We start from the raw sequence: 18106 nt of genomic DNA on the forward strand, positions 1-18106 counted from the left end.
GCGTCCGCAAGCTGCTGCGGTCTGACAAGGCTTGGGCGGGCCGGGGGGGGCTGCGCTGCGGCCCGTCGCCTCTCGGTGCGCGCCCGTACGAGCAGCAGCGGGATTCTTAGGACGGCTGGATTCCCAGCGCCGCAAGCACGCCTATTTTCTTTTTCTTTTTCCTTTTTTTCTCCCCCCCTCCTTTTTTTCCCTAGTTCAGGATCCCGGCTCCTAACACGTGCAGACCCCGCAAACCCAAACCCGTGAGCGGTGTGAAGCTCGCTGCGTAGGAGTTAGCCGTCGCGCAGGCAGGAGGAAGAGCACGGGTGCTTGCACGATGCTAGGACGATGTGTTAAAGCCTGGAAAYGCCAATTTATTTAGCGATTAGCTGTTTTTATGAAACAGTATGCCTTAAGAAAATAGAGTCAAATTTTAATTTGTAGATGTCTGCATTTGGCTGCATTTAGGCTGATGAGATGAGAATTTGCGCTTTGTTTGGAAGACGTAGGTGGACTGGAACACAGGTTGCCCTTAGGCAGTTGTAGCATGTAATTTAGGTTAAGATTTGTGAGAATTTTTTACTAATTATTTCTTGGCTTTGACACCTTAAATTTCCAGTATCAGCTGTGAAAATTCAAGACCCATGTATGTGATCTCAGAAAATAGTTTGTGCTACATTATAAATTTTTAAAATTGTTTGTTACATGTATATGATTTTAAGAAAAGAATAAGGGCTAAGCTTCTGTTGGTTTTACAGTTTGCTATAAATTTTCACATTGTTGTGAATACAGCAAAAATATCAGGAATACAATATTTAAGATGGTTTAATTACTTTTTTTTTACAATCATCTGCAGTAATCTGGGAAATGTAGCTGGTTAGAGTTGGTTCTCAATTAGAGAWAATACCAGTTGGAAAAGGTCAATTGCTGTTTATACTAAATAATTCCCTTGGGTCTACTGATACTCTTAATTTTAAGTGTTTGAAGTATTTAGGTGATAGTGTTGCTCAGAGTTTTGAGAATTTGTCCAAATGTTGACAAATTTGCCTTTGGAACTACATTGAGAACTTTAACTTACGTTGAATAATAGTGCTGGAAGAAAATAAGGCAAAGCAACAATTACCGTTGGTTGCCTGAGCTGGTACTTCTTTATGATACTATCTGCACCTTTAGTGAAGAATAGTCCTTAATAATGTAGATGTCAAATAACTAGTTATTTGTACTTTATAGTTTTTCAGGTATGGTATAATTTCAGTGGAGCAACAGTAACACCTTTGTTTATCCTATCTGTCCTAAAATTGAGCCATTGAGTAATAAGCCAGAGGGTAATAACCACCCTTTGAGACTGGGAAATTCCTTCCCATACTCTACTACAAAGCAGTACAAATACCCCAAGGTTTTCTGGTCCTGATCCAGCTTTGAAATGGATGCTAACTTCATTGGAGTGTGAGGCCTGCGGGCTTTTTTTGCCCAGTCTTGAAACATTTCTCTTAGGCTGCTTGCCATGCCATGCCATCCCTAGAGTCTGGCAAGGAAAATGAAATGCTTTCTGTACTCCTCAGACAAGATATTTCCTAGGAATGTATGTTCTGCAAATGGTGTGGTAGTTGCAGATTTTTCAAAACACAATGRAACATCAAAACAATGCTAAAAATTGTAATGCCTGGATCATTTGTGATTCAGTGATTTGATCTTGAAAAGTGTTAAAGCTAACAAACTTAGGCTGAATTCCATGCAAGCAGCCTTGCTAATTCGGTTAAAACCTTTTTTAAGGTTTTATTCCTTTGTATATTTTTGCCTTTGTTATATTAAAGAATTGTGTTTAATCCTCTGCCTTGATCATTATCACTGTCCACCAAATATATTTTTTTCTTCTTTTCTTGAATTCCTGTTTTGATGATCTTTGACCATTCTGGATTGGCTTCCAAGAAGCCTTTAATTTGGAGCTGTATGCCATCAGTGTTTGTTAGTTCCTGTTCCTCATCTCCCCTCCCAAACTGCTGAGACTACGTGTGTCTTTTGATTTTTTTTTTTTTTTTTTTTTTATGTTTTTTTTGCCTTGATGTTGAATTTTTAGCTCTTCGAGTCCTTTGTTAGCCACATTTTGGGTAGTCTACCATCATGTGCATCAGGTTAGAGATAGCATGAAAGGAGCAGCAGGAGAAGCCTGAAGTGCTTTGAGGCAAAGAGGAAATGAGAGGTATAATGAAAAGGAGGACACTTTTGAAGAAAAGATGACGTGACAAAAACACAGTGTTAGTGATACGTAGAATTGGGAACAAGAATCTTAACTCTTTAAGTAGAAAAACTGCACTTCTATGGATGTTGTCTGTTACTAGTGTTATTTTAGGGAGGAAAGAAGTAACACCAGTTAGATGGTTACTTTTTTGGGGGGCAAGGTATGTTGCAAGGTATGGGACAGGTAGTTGCAAAAATGTCGTTGCTGTTACAGAAGATGTTTTGAGCTGGACATGTTTGGGAGTAATTAAATGCAGTCATCTCACAGGGGATTAACTGGATGACCTGTTAGAGGTTCTGTGTCCTGTTACATACTTGCAAAGCAGATGTCTTTTTTTGTAATGCATACATTTTTTCCTTGGTTTTATCCACTGGGGCTTTGGTTGATTTGTGATAGTATTTTTCCAAATAGGACTCTGTCTGGCTGCAACAAACAAAATTTGGAGTCTTTGTTTGGAAAGTCTGAGTACAGAAATATGGAGTTCATTCTTTAGTGCTTATCATTTCAAGGACGGGCAATGGAGCGGACTTCAACTTGCCTAAAGTATGGGATATAATAAAGGAATATGTTTCCAAGAGGGACAAATTAAGACTGTATATGGAAACAAATACAGCATTTACCACATTTGAGATGCTTGGTTATGCTTCTTAGTCCCTTTAAAATGCTTTTTACTGGGGGCTTTAAGAGGAAAAAGTAAAAGTAAGTTTTATGCTGCTGAACTACTTTGTTGGGTACGGAAGCAATGATTCAGATGAGTCCATGCTTAACTTTTGCTTGTGAAGAGATATTAAGAAAATTTGTAAGCCCTTTCTGATCAGTCTCAGTTTAATTATGTATTTGCTTTTGGATTATTTCTGTTAATTAATAACTATTTAATTCTTTGTGGCTGGACATATATCCTGAGCCTTAAAACCATCAGCTGCTCTACATATCAACCAATTGGGAGATAGTGAAATATTTTTACGTAGTTCCATATATTTCTTTCAAAATATTTTAACTGATTTTGATAAGCTCCTAGAAGAGTCATACAAAAATATTTTTCAGTAATGGGGAGTCTGTGCATTTATGCAAAAGAATTACTGTGCGGCAACCTGAAATCTGATACTCCATTCAATTACTTAGGTATTGGATACAGAAATTCTAAATATATCAGATTCTCTCTCCAAATATCTTATGTATTTTAGTACTTGAACATTAGGTATCATGATAAGAACTTTTGATGAGGAGATTTTTTACAGATTTTTTAGCTTTGGTGCTAGTTTTTTTTTTTTTTTTTTCAATGCTGATAATTGAACTTTCAGATGAGTGGAGCAGTCATTTGCAGTCTCCTGATATGCAGAAGTAAAGGGTATATAGAGTGGTGTTCTTTCTGCTTTATAGTGTTAGAAATCCCATTAACAAGAATCTCAGCTCAGCAGTCGGATCTCGCATGTAGGAGAAAAGGATAAATGTTGCTTTTGGAATGTGGAGACATTTGTGATAAATTATTCCCAGTAATTTAAAGCAATGCTACACATGCAAATCTTTATATTGTGGTTCCTTTTAGTGCCCAAATGTTTAGTGAGATGGGGGCATCTTTCTGAAAACGCTCCAAAGAATGTCTTGGTTATTTATGGGTGTTTTAAAAAGGATGTAATAAATAGTGTTGACGTCCCATCCTTCATACCATCTGGAACCTAGGTGGAGGAAAAAGTCCTGATCTATTTTAAATGTAGCTTTTTGATTCTCTCCCCATTTGGATTGGGGAGAAGCGTAGTACAGTTCTCTTTCACGTAAATTGCTAGAGAAATCAGCATCTTAACTGTGCTGGTTGCTCTAAAAATGAGAAATGGGGAGGTGTTATGCTGCAGAGAGTTGATTGCCTTTGATGTTGACTTTGCTTGTATTACTGTTTCCTTATTGTTTGGGAGCAAAGTAAGAGGATGCTTAAAAAAGGAACAAAGTGCTCATGTAGCGTTCCAAGCTGCCTCGTGATCATTTCTTCCACGGACAAAAATAAGTTGCTTTGAACCTATTATTGAACTTAGGGAATTGTGTTTTTGAATCTTGCAGCCCGCTAGTACATGCCAATGTAAATCCAACTCTGGTGAGTCATATGCAGGAACTGCATTTCAGGTTGTTCATTAAAACATGGGCAGGATTCAACCTGCTGCTTTACATAAATTGTTTAGCTGATAGTAGAGGCAGAGAGCAGCATCTGCTGARGGCAAACAACATGCACCGAATCCAGGAGCAGGGCATGTGAACCGGGACTGCGAACGGAAGGTTTGCGAAGGTCTTAACACTTTCTACAAATGTTTTTTCCTCCCTCTCAACAGGCCTAATAAATGTTACTCTGTCACCTTACAAAACATCTCCTATCCAGCAACTTTTAGCATATGACATGCCTTTCTCTCTGCTTTGCTCTTGTCAGAAAGTCCATCAGTTGTATGTGTTTTGGAATTTGCTGAAGTTACCGTGCTTCGAGTAATTGCACAGCTAAGAACGTGATTTGTTCTTTGCTGGCGAAGCAGTGTAATTCCTTTCCTCCTCTCAGCGCTAAACTCTGCCTTCAAATCTTTATTTTTATTATGAATATAGTAATAGTTTAAGTGTTTGAAAGAAACTCTGCCAATTTCTCCATGGTATAAGTTAGAAGATACATTGAAGAAAAAGATGGGATGTTGTTACAACTTCTTGTCTATTCTCTGCAAATCCTACTGTAATGTAAAATAAAACTCAGTGCCTCCAGCGTAAGAATAGCTGTTTCTCTGAAGTGCTCAAGCTAACCTCCATTCTGCAGCACTGGATTATGATCCATAATTTGCTTTTCTGCTCTTGATTTCTTATCTTTGACCCTGTGTGTGACCTGAGGAGAGTAAAAAGTTATATCCAAAAAGTATGATATTTAAGTGTTTCACTTAAGTGGTAACTAGTTTAGCATAATTGGAATTACAAAAAAAGTATTGGTACCTTGTAGACAAATTTACAGCTACATTTTGGATTTAAAGTGGATTTGTTCAGGAAAAGAGTTCTCTGTATTCTTCTCTTTTACAGAAAAGAAGACTTCAAAGTTAGCTTTGAAGCTTAGATATTTTTGAGAGGAGCGAGACAGGATTTGGTTTGCCACCTCTGTAGTTTCTGCAGTGTGTGAAAGATAATTTTTTGAGTTCCAGTCTGTGAAGTGGCTCTGTATTAGTGTGATAGTCTACCTGATAGCATCAGCAGTAGAGCAGTAATAGTGGGGGTGTTTTTTTTAAAGCTCTCACACTAACTGAGTTGTGATGTTTTAATAGCTGTCACCTTTTTTACCATTTTCCCTACCCAAGGATGCTTGAATAGCATGATGGAGCCATGTCCAGGACTTGGTGTCCCGGTTGCTCAGTTTGGGTATTGGCTTAAATTTATTACGCTGTTAGTCTGCTTTGGGCCATACAGTCGAGTTCTGTGTTTTTACCTTGTGAACCTATTTAATTCAATGTAATCAGAGGTAAAACAGTGCCGACTTCAGAGAACCAGTGCTTTTATCGATATTCTTGAGGCTTTTATAGATACTACTCAGGGTTTGGAAGAAAAGAAAATTGTCTGTTTTTTGTATGTTAGTCATGCTGTGTGGTGGTSGCCTTGAATTTAAAATGAAAGATTCCACTCAGACCTGTATTCCAGTGCTATGAAATACCTGAATCTTCATTTTGTTAATGTTCTCTGCAAGAGTAATAGGTACATACTTACTTTTAGGTATCTGATTTTACTTGAAATAAAGCATGACACTTGCTTCTGTTACAGTAGTCTTGCTTTTTGGCAGTGGTTTAGACATTTTGGAGTTTAAATACCAAATTGAAAATTTTTCTAATTGAATTTTGAGTACATTCTACATATTTCTGTGTTTGTTACAGGTTTGTATCAGTTTATTTCTCTACAGGTTCTTTAGATAGCAGCAAGGATGCTAGGGTTTTGTTTTAAGTTGACCTTTCAACCAGGTTCAGAAACATTTGACCTGTTCATTCTGATAGTTTTATTCTCCAACCCGAGATGCATGACATGTGAACACTTAAGGAAAGTGAATTTTGGAACTGTGGTGGAATTCAAGAATTTATATATTTAGTAATTTTTAACTCATGGTTTAGTATTAGATCTAATTTTCAGTTATGCTAGTGGAAATACATATATTTTTTCCACCATGATTATTGGACCACTGGTGACCGATGAGAGCTTTGTGATAGAAATTTTGGATATGACATGTAACTTTTCTGGTTAAGCAAAGTATGTATTTTTTTTTTAATTTCTAATTTTAAAATCATGAATGTGTATCAATAATTCCTTGTTTTCAAGAGTGCATGCCCCTGAAAAATCTAAAAATGATTTTTTTTATATTGAGGCTGCTGTCACATTTGGAAATGATCATACATATTTACTTCCTTTTGAAGTTCCATTCATTTTCCTTTACAGGGTAGAATATCCCTTTGATAATATTTTAATACAAAGACCTCTTAAAGTGGGGTGATATTTCTCATCAGATACTTTTTAATGTTGTGTTTATTTAAAAAGAAATTAGGAGGAAAAAAAGCAGGTTTTGGCATTGCTACTGCTTAATTCTGCAGAATCAGTACTTCCAGAGGTGTCAGTCCTTGATGTTTACAGTGCAGCCAAATGTACTCTACTTTTTTGGTTTCATGCTGATTTTGACACTGCTGAAAGTGTGACAAATATGCGTTTTCTAGATGTATATACAGAGGTGTTTATTTTTTCAAAGATTGTCTTTCGTTAAGAAAATACTGTTCGAATGTTTTTCATTCTTTGAAGTTCAGCAGTATTGAAATCCACATGATATAGTCTCTTTATGCGTCTTTGACAACAATTTTTAAAACAGAGATCTCATTTGACGGTATCGTGAAGATGACTGTGGCTGCAAGATGCAATGTTCTGATATGGAATAAATCTGCTGTCAGTTCAGATTTCTTAAAAATTTTGTAAGGTTCATTCTATATGGATGGTTTTTATAGTGAATCAGGTGTTAGGTGACCTTGCTACTCTGTGTTTAGCATCCATAATCTGTTGTTCCACTGTCAGCCTCACTGTATGGTACCAAAGACTGGTTAAATGTAGATGTTCGTTATCGCTTTCATTGTTCTGCTTTTGATTTGATTATGGATAAGATTACATTCTCAAAAGCAAAGTTGGGATTGAGATGTTCACACAAAACGTTTTTTGAAGTGTACTGTTATCTGTGGTAGAATTTACTTAAAGCATGTGGTCCGTGCATTGCTTATGAAATGCATTGTGAAACATAAAGTACTGCTAAAATCTAACTTGGGTTATAATCAAGCCCACCCATCCTTAGGGGATGGTGGGAAAAATGATAATAAAATACCATGGTTCCTATCTTAATGGTCTTCTGCACAGCATTATCATTTTTGTTGCAATTGCAGAATATAGTTTACTATAGAATATTTTAGAAATAAGTCTTTAATGTTGGAATGGCAAAAGCAAGTTATATCTGCTTCAATCATTTTTCTATAATAAAAAAAATCTTGAAAGTGTATTCCGTATAATAGATTCAAGCTATCTAGCTCACATCTAGAAATAATTCTGTGACTCTGATATTTCTGTTTTTCTAAAAGCTCAGGCCTAAGTGAACTAAAAGACAGACCAGCAGCAAATCATCTCCCTATCTTGTGTTTAGGAGAAAATGAAGAGTGGAGTAAACAGTTTCAGAAAAAGTCTGAGACTATGTTTGTGTTTTGAGCATATTTGCCTTCTAAGATAAGACATTGGCCACCTGTGATGATCTAAAGCTGAAAGTTTTTTCAAATAATTCAGCCTCTTACACTTTTAGCCATGTATATAAAATCTAACAAATGGCTGATGATAGTATCTTTGTTTTATCTTTGCGAGCCTTTGTTTTCCCTTCTAATCTTTACTGCTTGCATATGCGAGAGTTGTAGCCTAGTTCCCCTATAGTGGTTACCTCATTTCTACCTTAGCTTCTTTTTGTAACTCGCTTTTGTCATTAAAATCAGCAGTTGAAATCGTTATTGCATGTGCAAAAGCTTGTAAAAGTGGAATAACTTCAGCAAAATTTTTTTCAGCTTAAATATTTTTCCTATAGCTTGTATGATTTGTATGAAGTATGGAGGTATATTCAAATTGGCGTGAATTTCCTAGCTTTCATGAAGATAGATAGTAAGAAACTATCTCAGTGGTGGAACTCATTCCTGGTAAAAGGATGCGATTGGGTCATACTTGTTCTTACGGTCAGATTATGTAAAGGCTTGATTATGAAACCAAAGTTTAACATGAATAACTGTCCCTCTTAAATTTTAAATATTACTGAGGTTACAAGAGAAATATAATATGCATAGGAACCTGAAATTATGTGGAACTAGTAAAAGTAGTCTATTTTGATATTCTAGAGGAAAGAAATCAGAGCATATCAGTGACTAACCTAAGAGTAAAAAATTGCAGTGTGTTGTTGGCCTCTGTGCTAAGGTAAAGAGCAGAATCTGTGCCTCCAAGAGCACTTGGACTAAAAATGTGAATTGGATACAGAACTTGACAGGTATTACATCAACCTGGATTTTAAGCATTTTAAGACAACTCTAGCAAGTTAGTGCTAATGAAGATAAAACCATAATTTCACTTGGAGCATACAGTTGTGCTGTCTATTCCAGGGGGATCTTATGTTAAATAATTTAATGCACAGGCTGTTTGATGGTTGCATAACTCTCCTGGTTGTCATGTGGTCTTAGAAAGTTGGGATGACGTTCTTCACAAAACATACAGATCCTTCTGCTTGCTCTCCCTTTGAAACGTTCTGCCACTTGCTCTGGCCTTAATTAAACCCTCCACAATTAATGGCAAAATGTAGCTTTGCAGCCACTACCATAAGGTAGGTAGCTCCATGCCAGCGGAAGGCAGCAAGAAATCCATTAAAGAGGGATCTTTTTGCAAAGAAAGCTTGTAGTAAGTTTGAGGCTTAGGAGACTTAAAACTAGCATACAGTTTTTATGGATCCTCAGCAAGATTGCTGTCACTGGGCTCTCCGTTCTCTATATACACTTGCCTATGGGATTCTACACAATGTGCTGACGGTCATTTTGGTGCTTCCTATAGAGAGAAAAAGCTGAGCCACATTTAACTGGAGATGTGTTATTGCACAAAAGTGTTGCAAGGAGGGCTGAGGTGACAAAATAATTGAAGTAACTGCTTAATAGCACTTCATATTTTAGACTAATCATATAGGAGGATGTCTCTTCATGGGTTATTAATAAGCAGTTGAACTGGTTGTGTAAATACTTTCTGGTTTATAGGTTTTGTAACATAATTCTTGCTCAAATGTCTTATGAGGTCAGTAAATCTGTCCTAAGCCCTTGATGCATTCTCCTGAAATGTTAAAGAAATGGAGAAACAAAAACTAGATTTCAGGAGTCCCAAACCACATTGCAGTCTTCTCATTTGTCCACATGGAGTGGGCAGGCATAAGTATCTCTAGAATTAAGTCTTTCTCTCCTGTAATGGTTACTGTAAGGTATTGTTTGTGTTGAAGCTTAGCTGAGGGACTTCCATAGCAAAGATTTCACTGAATATGAAATTCTGGAAGCCAGAGGTGGAATCAGTAAATTACCGTTAGCTGTCTTCCTGGCCTGCCAAAAGAGCATTCTTTTGTTTCAGTGCTGTATTACATTGTGTGGAAATTAATGGCATGTGATGAGCTTTGAATTCAACACAGAGAGAAAGTTTGTGTCTCTATTGCGCTGGGATGGTTTAGAGTCTGTGGCCCTTGAGAAGCATTTTGAAATGTCACATCTTGGTATTTTGTGGGTTAGATGAAGCAAATGGAGGAAATTTTCTACTGTAAATTAAGAAAACAATCTTAATGTTTAGTTCTCAAAACCTCTTCAGTAATATTTGGTGCTGGAAATGCTTTAAAGCTGGTTGCTGAGCTCCTCTGCTGTACTAATAAAGGAGAAAAATCCTATTGTCTGGAGTGGCACAGGTGGCAAAGCAGTGAGGAGTCTGCTGACCTAAATTGTGGTCACAAATCTGCAGTGAGAATTGTGTCTATGCTGAAGACTTTGTTGCCAAGAGTGGGTGTACCAAGCAAAGACGTTTGTGTGGTTTTGTTAGTAATTTAGAAACCACAGGCAAGATTTTATGGCTTTATAGGCATGGCTGTTTTTGAAAGTGCTTGAAGTCTTCTAAAATGTGTAAAAGCTTCTGAACTTGGTCAGAAACTCAGTAAACTTGCTGATTGTTTTGCATGAAAGACGAGTTCATTAAAACTTTGTACTTCTAAGACTGTATGAGTGTCTTGGATTTCTAAATTAAAAATCACTGTGGAAAAATTACACTTGCAAAAGCCCTCAGCCTTTAAGATCCTTCAGTAAAGCTAGTATCTGTGCGTGAACACTTGAGAGTATGTTCTGGTCTGAACCCTAGGACTTGGGTCATTTTTTTCATCTTGGCATTAATTGTGAGTATCTCTATCAGCAAAAGATCAGCGAAATAAATGATCTTACCAATGTTAAACAATCGTGAAGTAAATTGGATTGATGTGATTTTATTTTGAAAGAAGAAACTACTCGTGTTTTGTTGTGGTTTGCARATATCGAATGCTTAAGCTAATTGTCAGCCTTACTTTTGGAGTGAGGCTTTCTCATGGTACTTGCCAGGATCCAGGTTTTGAAAACAATTGGCTGCCTTTCAGTTACAGATTTTAATGAGATTATCTTTAAAACCGAAAGAATGTGCAAGTTTGATTAGGAAGTTTGGCCATATTCTGACAACAGGTCCTGTAAGCCAGCTCAGAAAAATGTTGTACTTGTGATAGCATTGATTTGTTTGGGAGAAAAGGCAAGTAGGAGGCAGTAGGTAGCTGTCTAATAATTATGGTGAATTTGTAAGTTAGTATGAGAAAATCTATACTATTAAATGTAGACTGCAGGAGGTCTGAGAAGCAGTGTTAGTCGCCTAGATGTTATCTCTGACTTTTAAGTCTTTTAACTGGTTATTTGCCACTAACAACTTAACTGTGCACTTTGTGAGATGCACGAAGCTTTTTTAGCAATCTAATCTCAAACCAGAAATAAACACAATTGTCCCTCACGTTCCTTGTGTTAGGGCTTTTCCTACAGTTCAGAGATGAGTGTTGGARTATACTTGAAGCTCGAGAGGTAGGGAGCGTGTTGCCTTACAGAATGGGTGTCGAGAGACCTAGTGCTTGAGAAGAGATCAATTTACTAACAGGCATACATCCAGCAGAGGAGTAAGGAATAGATACTGAAAGGAATGTGCAAATTAAAAACTGAAACTGTTCTCAAAAAGTCTCTTGAGTATACRTACATCCTTTGCTGGCCTCCTATCAACGTTTCGTATCAATGAGTAACAAGAGATGGTGCAAGGAAGCCATGGTATTGCGGGTGGTGGGGGAGATAAGCTTTTGAATACCAATTTAAATAACCTGGAAAGGGCTTGAGAATCACTGAGCTAGTATAAAGAAGATTAAACAAGGTCTTTTGGTCCTTATAACAATGTTTGAAAGGCTGTTTTCTTTCTCATTTAACATGCAGCAAGGACATATGGGAGAAGGCGAGGTAACAGTATTCCTATTTAATTTTCTAATGTTAACAATGTCTCATGGGAGAAATAACATTAAGTTGTTACTGGAAAGCAAACCCCAAAATTTAAGATTAAAAAACATCAGCTTCGCATAAGTTTATGTAGTCTGCATGCCATAAATAAGCATTTTAACTGAATTATATTGTACTCTGGAGTAGCATACTATTTAGACTGAAATGATCATAATCCTTTCAGTGGACATCATCTGTATGAATTCTTACACTGGAGAGCTACATTGTGTGTATGTTACCAATGACAGTACTGGAGAAGTTTATCTTTGGTTCTTTGGGTACTGATGGTTTTCTTGATCCAGCACAGAGTACAGAGAATACTTGTCCTGGTCAACTAGGTTAAAGAATCAGATCCTGCAAGGATGCGTGTTGAATTATGCAACACGAGTGGTAATATTGATGAATGTAAGAAAAGATTGYTTAGGTATGGAGAATTGTTCCCTTCCAAAAATACCTGCAGGATTGGGGTYGTAAGAGCCAAACAAAATATGCATCAATTCACTAGGGGAAAACAAAATCATGTTTAAGTCTATATTACAATATTTTTATYGTGGTAGAAAGCCAAGTTTGCCGAGTTGCAGAAATAGGCTGGATTACAGTTGATTGTTGGTTTTCAAAGTGTTATTTTAATTAAAGGCATAAAAAGATTCTTGAAAGTTCAAATAAAGAAAAATGATCAAGTCTTTGTATTTTACTTACRTAAATTCTATGGACTGTTGATCTTTATTTATTTGTTAAACCTGTGAGTGCTTTGATTTTTGCATGGAAATTGTTTGGATATTGTAACTGGTCAAATTTCCTGTTCTCAAGAAGTTGTTTTTTTCTTTTTAAAATCAAATAAATTAATGTAATTTTGAATGAAGGAAAACAGAGCAGGATAAATTAAGCTTACTAATATACTACTATGTTAGATTGTAATGAATTCTGAAAGGCAGACATAGTATATTGTATTATAGGTAAAATAAAATGTATCCTAAAATTTCTAGCACATCTCATATGTTGGCTTATTTTTCACATATTTATATTCCTATTACACCCATTAAATGAGTAGAAGTCTGTTCAGTTTACTATCTAGCTATTGAATTTTGTAACTAAAAGGTGACATTACTGAAAGGATAAGTTTGTATGCTCTGTTTATGATGTTACACAAAATAAGARTAGTATAAAAGTAATGAAACTTACTAAATAGATCTATAATAAAAGTTTATAATAGGAGAGCATTGGACTGTATAGGGGAAGCATGCTTCAACRTTTTCTCTTAGATTGAGTCCATTAACCAATATCTTTTTTTAACATCTAAGTAAACCTGGTCTTCCCAAGGAATGACACAATATTGCTTAGTTTTCAGGCATCTTTTGCAGGCAATTACAGTGGATCTTGTTGTTTTTATTAGGGTGTTTTTTTTTATTTCCAAGTGGATGGTTTATGAAGGGTCTTGATACCAGGTGATTTATATGTGTACTCTATTTAGTTGGTAGAATTCTTTATTTTCCCATCTGTATTGTGAAATTGTATCAGCTCAGTGTAGGAAGTTGTTTACTGGGAAGTGATATATATGGCTTAGATTTGAGTAATGTCTGCTATAGGGAAAGTCCTTGAAATAATTGGGCTTATACTCTCTTCTGTTTTACATCTTTTAATTGCATTCAGAAACACAAAATATTATGGAAAATGGTCAGTCTGAGCATCTATTGGAAATACTGTTTTATTTCAAATTTTCATTAGTTGTAGTTTAGTTATGAAGAAGATAGTGACTTTTTCTCTTAAATTATTTATCTGAGTTACTGAATGGTACTGGAACCTGTAAGGTTCCTATGAAATAGAGAACATAGTAGCTCATTAAAAGGGAAGACTGCAAACAGCTCTCCTGCTAATGCAGCAGCCAGGGTGAGGTTTTCTTTTTTTTCCTTTTTCTTTTTTTCCCCCCATTTAAATAGCACTTTCTTCTGTTAGTATGTATGGCTTTTTTTTCCTTCTTCTTTTATTTATTTATTTATTTATTTCTACCCTCTCTAGGTCAGTCTTCACTGTTTCCAATGGAAGACGGGTTCTTGGATGATGGACGTGGGGATCAGACTCTTCACAGTGGTTTAGGATCACCTCACTGCTTCTCTCACCAGAATGGAGAAAGAGTTGAACGGTATTCCCGTAAAGTCTTTGTCGGTGGACTGCCACCAGATATTGATGAAGGTACGCAGAGAAAAATTTAACCAGAAATACGCCTTCTGACCTAGTGACAAAATTGCAGTGCAAAACCTTTTGTCTGTTAGCTAAGGCCTGATTGTTTTCCAAACTCTGCAGAAGACCTTTGATATGTAAATAGATCTCTCTATGTCACTTCTCTCAGTCCATGTCAAAAGTGAGATAATTTGAACTAGTTTTGGCTATGGAATTGCTCTACCTTTGAAAAATAGAATTGTGTGTTCAGCACACATTCAACAAGATAAAATTATGAAAAAAAAAGATGGTGATGGGGAAATAAGTAAATATTCCTTACCAATACTTTACAGCCTGTTTATAGGCACCAGAAGGTAGTGGTAGGAGGAGTGTTGCTGTTTTTTTATAAAGTTTGTTTAGTCCTTATAAGTCTTAGCTCTCTATTTAGATGTTTATGTGGAATTGTTTAGAGCTTGTTTTTGGCCAGTGATTGTGTCCTATATTAGCTCTTAACATACATGTGTGTTGAAGACTCAGAAAAAAATAAATGTATGCAGAGGCAGTTTCATATATTGAGGAAGCAAGGATTTCTGTTAGGTGCGTCCCACAAACTGTGGTGACAGAGAAGAAAAATATATCGTATCCAACTGTGAAGCTTCTTTTGTCYGGAGTTTGGTGTTTTGCTGTGTATGAACCTAAAAAATTCATGGTTTGTCGCTTCTTAATATGTTGTTTTAATGTCCACCTTTCATGTGAGGGAGGATGGTAATACATGTCACTGCATACTACTGTGACATGACAAGCTGACTTGCATGTCGAATAAAAGAGCTACTTTCATCATGGTTACCATAGCTTATGCCTTTAGCATTTAAAGGGTTGAATATAACATGGCATCTACAAGAAAACATATTATTTCAATCTTTTTTTTCTTTTTTACCTTTGTTATTTTAAAAGYAGCTGAGCACATGAATAGGTTGATCTGTGTGGGCCCTTTTTACTGAAGTGTAAAGACCTTTGTTAAACCTGTGCTCAGAGAGTAGCTAGAATTTTTCAAAGCTGCTTCTGCCAGCACTCTTCCTGTAAATGACACGTGTCAATTAGCATAAGGACGACGCGATTTAAAATTTACTGCACRACCAAATTTTTGACGTATTTTGACTATGTGCTTTAACATTAAGTTTGTGATAAATGCTGTTGCGAATGGAGATCTATTTGGAGAAYAGATACACAGTAAGTATTGTTTTCTGTGGTTTATATCCTCATCAGCATGTAACCTTGACACTCTTGCGTTGCAGTGTATGTTCCTGCTGACCCGTGGTGCACAAAGAGCTGTCAGGGCAGTGACCTCTCAGTTGCTATTACATTAGCAATGTGGGCAAAGAGTATAAACAGACTGAGAAGGGCAGAGCTAGTAACACCTTTGCRGATTTCTAACAGAGTTTGAGGATAGGAAACTCCTCTCAAAATTGTGTATTAAGAACCCCCAACAGAACACAGCTGATGAGGTTTTCATCCTGGTCCTGGGATATCCTCTGGATAGGACAGAATGCTCGTAAAGCACCGTTCTTACGCTTTTTATTTGTTAGAGAGCTGTGAGCAGCCCCCAGTGGAGTTATTCCTGTTCTTCAGGCTGTATCAGTAAGGGGTAAAAATCAGGAGAATTTGAGATTTCTTAATGAAACATTTTTCTGAGAAATACAATATGGCAAAGGGAAGAATGGTGGAACACTGTGGGGAAAGTAGTTGCATTAAACATTGCTAATATAGAAAGCCCTGTAATACCTTAAGCAGAATACTACTGAGCAATGTGCCAATTTAGGTGACTCGCCAGCAACAGGATGATTTATCTCTATTTCAATTTTTTAATTAACATTGCTTGTCCAGAGATTTTTGTTTCCCTGCTAATGGTTCAAGTATGTTTGCAGAGAAGGAAGGGGAATAATCAATCTCAAGAAGAACAGAGCTCCAATTAGAAAGCTTCCATAGGACTAGAATATGTAGTTTTTTTCCAAAAATATGAGGTAGAAGAAAGATTTGAAATGGATGCAACAGTTGCTTCATAATACAGTGACATGCTGTTTATCATCTGTCCTATAAAATGACATAACTATGTTCTGCAAGTTTACTGTAAGTTAGTTTGAGCTTAAGTCAGATAATATTTGCAGTTGTGGCACTGACACATGATATGAATGGACGTGGCTGGGTACTGTGATAGTCCCTTCCTTTTACTCCAGTCTTTTCACAATTACAAGATCTGATGACTTACTAGCGAGTTGTCTGCAAACTCTTTGTGGGAAAGTGCCTGAAGCTAGATTAAGATAGCTATATAGATTCAGTGACTCCATTTCTGTGAATTACTGAGTTATGAGTTTTTATTTATAGCCATTAGTGGGGGAGGGGGGGAAATTGATCTTTCAACTGTCTTGTTTTCCAACGTATATTCTGAGTTGTCAGAAAGATTTGCCAACATTGTTAAGCATTTCTATGAACTGCTCAACTTCTGGGGTTGCAAAATGTCTGTTCATAGGCTGGGAAGAAGATACCCGAGATCTGTGTTCTTCAGATGTCTTGCATGTCATACAGTTGATTGATGCTTTCATTTTCAGTTCATGCTTTTTCTCCTTTCTCTTTATAGATGAGATCACTGCTAGTTTTCGTCGTTTCGGACCTCTGATTGTAGACTGGCCGCACAAGGCGGAGAGTAAATCTTATTTTCCTCCAAAAGGTAAATTTGATTATTAGTATCATATGAGTATTTTTGATTTTTTTTTTCTCAGTAAAGCTCCATTTTGGAGATTTTTGTGTTAATGGCCCTATGTTTAGGAAAAAAAAAAGTTGAATCCTTAGGGCTGTTGTGCACTGATGGACTGTAGAACATGGTCTTGTGATTATTTTCCTCTTCTTCCTTAACTTCCTCTTTTTACCTTATTCCTTTTTTTTTCTGTTGTTCCTTTTTCTGCTTTACTCATTTTTATAGTAATAGTCAAGAGCAGTCCTTTTTAAAGCAGCTAAATGCCTTCCACAGAAACCAGGGAGGATTTGTACCTTATATTCACAACCATGCTTGGCGACGTGCTTCTAGAGCTGTGGCTCTTGGTCATTTAATACTCTTGGCTTATTCTTTGCCAAAAGAGAGGGAGAGAGAGTATATTGGGCACAAATGTCCCTGCTTTCCTTTTTGACAATGCAGAGGACTTGCAGCAGACTAGTCTAGGAGTGTGCAAGAGCATTGTAAAATTTGTCCTTCATTATGCTGTAGCATGATGACGTGGCATCAGGCAAAATTCTGTGTTAAATTATTGATGATATCATATATGACAATAAAAAAGGAAATCATACATTTGTTTTTTCTCTTTGTAGGATATGCATTTTTGCTGTTCCAAGATGAAAGCTCTGTTCAGGCACTGATTGATGCATGTATTGAAGAAGATGGAAAACTCTATCTTTGTGTCTCCAGCCCCACTATCAAGGACAAACCGGTAGGTACATTTTTCAGTGGCTATGCAGTTCCTGTATGATAATTAGAAATTGTGCTGTTCAGATGCCCTTTTTTCTTTTCTTTTTTTTTCTGTCTTTAGAGCACTAATATCTAAATTTCTTTATGTCGTCAAATTAAATTCTTAAAGAGAAGATCAACTTAGATGGGTATTTCTAAACTCTGAAGTTAATCCTCCATGATGCACATTACATACACATCATGAGGTTTTTAGTCTAGTTACAATTCATATTTTTCTTAGAAAAAGACTTACTAAATTTCACGTTTTTTAATGTAATATATTCTTAGCATRAATTCTGTATTATATTCAATAGTACCTGTAGCGCTGTATGGAGCATGTTTTGACAGAGACGAATTAAACCTCAAAAAGCATAACAAGTCAATTAATAGAGAGACTTATGTTGTATTCCTGTACTTTGAATTTGGCCAGCTGTAGGCAAAGTAGCTGGTTCAGCATAGTAAATAAACACACGACCTTGTGCACTGAAGCCTGTTCCATTGAGATAACACTAGTCCAGTGCCTACACTTTACTTGGCTAGAACAACACAGATAACATATATGCAGCAACGTAGTTCATACACCACAGTTCAGTCATGATTAAGTAAATGTGCAAGCAGTATTTTTTT

At 36.5% G+C, this 18106-nt stretch overlaps 1 protein-coding gene across 1 annotated transcript in view; it reads left to right on the plus strand.

Moving 5' to 3' along the window:
• Positions 1 to 18106, plus strand: part of CPEB4 (cytoplasmic polyadenylation element binding protein 4) — a 45023-nt gene that overhangs the window by 18282 nt on the left and 8635 nt on the right. The window contains exons 3-5 of the mRNA XM_085298096.1: positions 13843 to 14016; positions 16619 to 16708; positions 17344 to 17462. Of these exons, the coding sequence (XP_085154222.1) occupies positions 13843 to 14016; positions 16619 to 16708; positions 17344 to 17462 (383 nt within the window). The remainder of the gene's footprint in view (positions 1 to 13842; positions 14017 to 16618; positions 16709 to 17343; positions 17463 to 18106) is intronic.

The sequence above is a fragment of the Rhea americana genome, unplaced genomic scaffold, assembly GCF_003343005.1.
Source record: "Rhea americana isolate MKP2758 unplaced genomic scaffold, rheAme1 scaffold_135, whole genome shotgun sequence".
Lineage (NCBI taxonomy): Eukaryota > Metazoa > Chordata > Aves > Rheiformes > Rheidae > Rhea > Rhea americana.